The sequence below is a fragment of the Nanorana parkeri genome, unplaced genomic scaffold (genome assembly GCF_000935625.1).
Source record: "Nanorana parkeri isolate BGI_ZX_2015 unplaced genomic scaffold, ASM93562v1 scaffold622, whole genome shotgun sequence".
Lineage (NCBI taxonomy): Eukaryota > Metazoa > Chordata > Amphibia > Anura > Dicroglossidae > Nanorana > Nanorana parkeri.
In genome coordinates, this window is record NW_017306890.1 from 902933 (window position 1) to 906862 (window position 3930).

General features: G+C 47.5%; 1 protein-coding gene across 1 annotated transcript in view; it reads left to right on the plus strand.

Annotated features, from left to right (window-relative positions):
* Positions 1–3332, plus strand: part of ANO5 (anoctamin 5) — a 102603-nt gene extending 99271 nt beyond the window's left edge. Inside the window, 3 exon segments of the mRNA XM_018563018.1 lie at positions 677–858; positions 1362–1467; positions 3053–3332. Coding sequence (XP_018418520.1) covers positions 677–858; positions 1362–1467; positions 3053–3277 — 513 coding nt within the window. The 3' untranslated portion in view covers positions 3278–3332.
* The last annotated feature ends 598 nt before the right edge of the window (positions 3333–3930 follow it).

Here is a 3930-nt window from a genome sequence, read left to right on the forward strand (position 1 = left end):
GTAACCCCGAGCCGCACTCGAGATTAAACTGTGCATAACTTACCCTGTCCACGAGCCCCGCCGTGTCCTCCAGCCAATGCCGGCATCCATTTTCCGGGTTCCGTCCCTTGCGAGCGCCCGCGTCGCAGGGGGGGTGGAACCGGCGGGAGATTTAAGAGAAAAAAATTGAAAAAAAATTAGATAATCAGCCAGGAAGGTTAAATCAACTACAAAGAAAAGAAAAGAAAAATAAACCCCAATAATAATAAATAGCAAGGCACCAAAGGGACCGATTGCACACGGAGCTTGCAATCAGAATTAAAATACACCAGCTGGCTTATCCAGAAGACCCTTTACAGGCCCTTCTGAGCCAGCTGTCCATTGTTCAGGGGTCATGAAGTACATTACAGTTTAAAACAATTCTCCGGGGTGAATATGCCCATAATTTCACCAGGACTATGACTCTCAAACCCTGAAGGATTTGCCTTGAACCCCCGTGTAGCAATGAACCCGAAATGTATCCGTAGCAAAAAGGATGCAGGAGATCAGAAACACGGACATGCAACAAAGGGGTAAAAAAAAAGGCCAAAAAAAGACTTGTTCTTTTAAAAAAAAAATACAATTGTTCATGAACTAATCAGCTGGGATTACGCTGACTTCACATTGACAGCCCTTTTGTTATATTTTTATTCCTTAGGCTTTCATCGTTGCTTTCACCTCTGACATGATCCCGCGTCTGGTCTACTACTACGCCTATTCCAATAACGAGGCTGTCCCCATGTCCGGCTACATCAGCAGTAGCCTCGCCGAGTTCAATGTTTCGGACTTTAATGAGCAAAGCATGCCGCTGGAGAACGTACTGAACGTCACCCTCTGCAGGTGGAAATATTGTTCATTTCATCGCTTTATTCTTTGTCTGTTGTACTTATATGCTAACAATTCATCATATAGCTGAGAAGGGCATTATTGTAGAAACTGTATACATTCCCGCATGTATAAGATGTTACAGGGGCAAAACAGGGCTGGGGTTTTCTACCTGGTGATCCGCTTTCCACCCATAATCCATAACATCCTGGTAGACTTGCTGTCCCATCCGGACCGGCTCTGGAATGTCCGTAGAGTTTCATCAGAGACATGAGTCTGGCTTTGTAATAGTTTCACTCTGCGGTTTGCTCCTCCCAGCTTTAGAAACTGGAAAAATGTTAAAGGAGAACTATGAGGTTAAGGCTTTTCCCCATAGTTCTCCTTAGGGTAACGGGAGGACAATATTGCCATCAGAAAAGGTAGAAAAGTTTATATTTAGACTGGAATGTATACCAGTAGAGGAGCCTTCGTAGTTCTCCAACTGAACGTAACATTCTTTGTTTCTTTTTGCTGACCAGGTACCGAGATTATCGCTATCCTCCGGAACACGAGAGGAGATACGTGCACACCATGCAATTCTGGCACATCCTGGCGGCTAAAATGGCCTTTATCATCATCATGGAGGTAGGTGTGCCTCCGATATCACCGTCGTACCTCCGTGCTGGCCCCGTGCACACCGGGCAGTGTAAACATTTTCTTGAGAGGGGACTAAAGCTGTAGACTCGGATTAAAAGTGCGCCGGTCCTTATCAACGTAGCACTCCTCCCCTGGAGGTGATGCGGAATGACCCCCTAAGTAGTATGGCAGACTAACATTTCCATCTCAGGGTCTGGTTCTTGGTGTATGGTGGGGGAAATTCAGTTGGGTGTCGGTCACTTTAGTCTCTTTACGTTTTGTTACCAAATTCAATTCTAGAAGAGACGGTTTAGGGGTTCAGAATGGCCAAAAAGAGTTCAGAAATAGGATAGGACTTCTGAAAGTAGCAGCAGACCCTTTTGGTGAGATCTATGTCCCTTTAAGAGAAGCCGCGGTCCTTCTGAAATTGTAGCGGACCTCTCCCTCTAATAGATCTGGTCCTTGATCCTCTGGTACCAGTCAAAGATACCTTATGGGGAATTTATCCAGACTGGAGCAGACAGATTTGCACTGCAACCAATCAGCTTCTCTGTTTTCATTTTCAATCTTACCTGAGCAAACTGCAGAGAGATGCTGATTGGTTGCCATGGGCAAGTGCTCCAGATTCTGCCTATTCCAGTTTTGATAAATCCCCCCCATGCTAACTTTAACTTTTTATATAACTGGAGTTCTTCTTTAAATTGCAGTGGATCTCACTCTAACAAGACTGGCTCTTGACCCCCTGACAGCAGATGTCAAAAGATACTGTAATTCATGGGTTGTGAATCTTGCAGTGTCCAGCAGTAGCTTCTACCCAGAATTCTGCTGAAAGATCTTGCTCCTTCTGTTCTTTAGACCAGCTCCATGCAGATATACATGTCACCAGGAAGCTAAAGTTCTGGGGCTCCAGCACATGTCCCAGGCTGAGGCAGGCCCAAGTAGAGATCCCTCTATGCGGACACCCTATACCAGGGGTTGCCAAACTCCGGCCCTCCAGCTGTGTGGTGGAACTACAAATCCCATGATGCATCTCTCTCCGGGAGTCGTGGCTGTGAGAATCTCTCAATGCCTCATGGGATTTGTAGTTCCACCATTGCTCCTTCTGTTCTTTAGACCAGCTCCATGCAGATATACATGTCACCAGGAAGCTAAAGTTCTGGGGCTCCAGCACATGTCCCAGGCTGAGGCAGGCCCAAGTAGAGATCCCTCTATGCGGACACCCTATACCAGGGGTTGCCAAACTCCGGCCCTCCAGCTGTGTGGTGGAACTACAAATCCCATGATGCATCTCTCTCCGGGAGTCGTGGCTGTGAGAATCTCTCAATGCCTCATGGGATTTGTAGTTCCACCCCACAGCTGGAGGGCCGGAGTTTGGCTACCCCTGCCCTATACAGGCAAAAGCTCAAGTATAAAACACTCTGGGAAGGTGGTCCAAACATGGAATACCTCCCCAGACCATACCTCTGAACAAGGACCTCAAGGATTGGTTGGGTCAGATGTAGATTCATAATGGAAGGGTTAATAATAACTTTCCCCAGGTTTAGGTTTGGTTAAGAGTAGTCCTAATGAATGTAAAATTGTGTCCCGCTTGCAGCACGTTGTGTTCGTGGTCAAGTTCTTCGTGGCTTGGCTGATTCCCGACGTCCCGTCCGAAGTGAAGGCCAGAGTCAAACGTGAGAAGTACCTGACGCAGAAGATCCTCCACGAATATGAGCTCTGCAGGCTGAAGGAGAAGCTCAGCGACAGGAACAACTGTGCCGAGGTGGCCAAGGATATCATGGCCTCAGAAGGGAAAGCCCAGCTCAGCTCGGCCATGTAGCGGCGGCGGCACACCTACCCTCTAGAACACTGGACACTTTTGACGCCGTGTACAAGGCCACGTTTTTTTTAATGTCTGTTGACATAAGCGGTGAAAGTGCCGACAACCAACTCTACAGAGTCCAGGAGATATTTTTTTATTTTAAAGGAATTAAATTCCTCCGTCACAGCTGCTTTCGTGTATGGCGGTAACCAAACCCACCGCGCCACATATACAGCACACCGCATTATATGTGCAACCCTTAAAGGGCCGCAGAACGCCAATGTAACACCAACAGCCAAACTATGAGCAGTAAAGCAGAACTCCAGTTTGTTGTTTTACATATATCAGTTGCAGAGGGGTCCCGACTCTACTGTGCATTACAGCTCCATGTTCTGCATGAAGGGCAGCTTTGTCTACTGTCCTCCCGCTTTGTGGGTACTTGGCCTATTGACCCCTAGCTGTCATTTCCCATCACAGCTGCTGTTTTGATGCCCCACTGCAGTTCTCAATAGTTCAGAGGTGACTTGACGCAACCACCACAGCCGGTGGTCTTTACTATTGGCCCAACAGTTCACAGGTGCCTGAACCACATAGACTTCCGGGACATGCAGTCCCTCTGTTGCCACCACTCCTTGCCCACCGCTATACCACAGAATGAGATTGGAACGGTC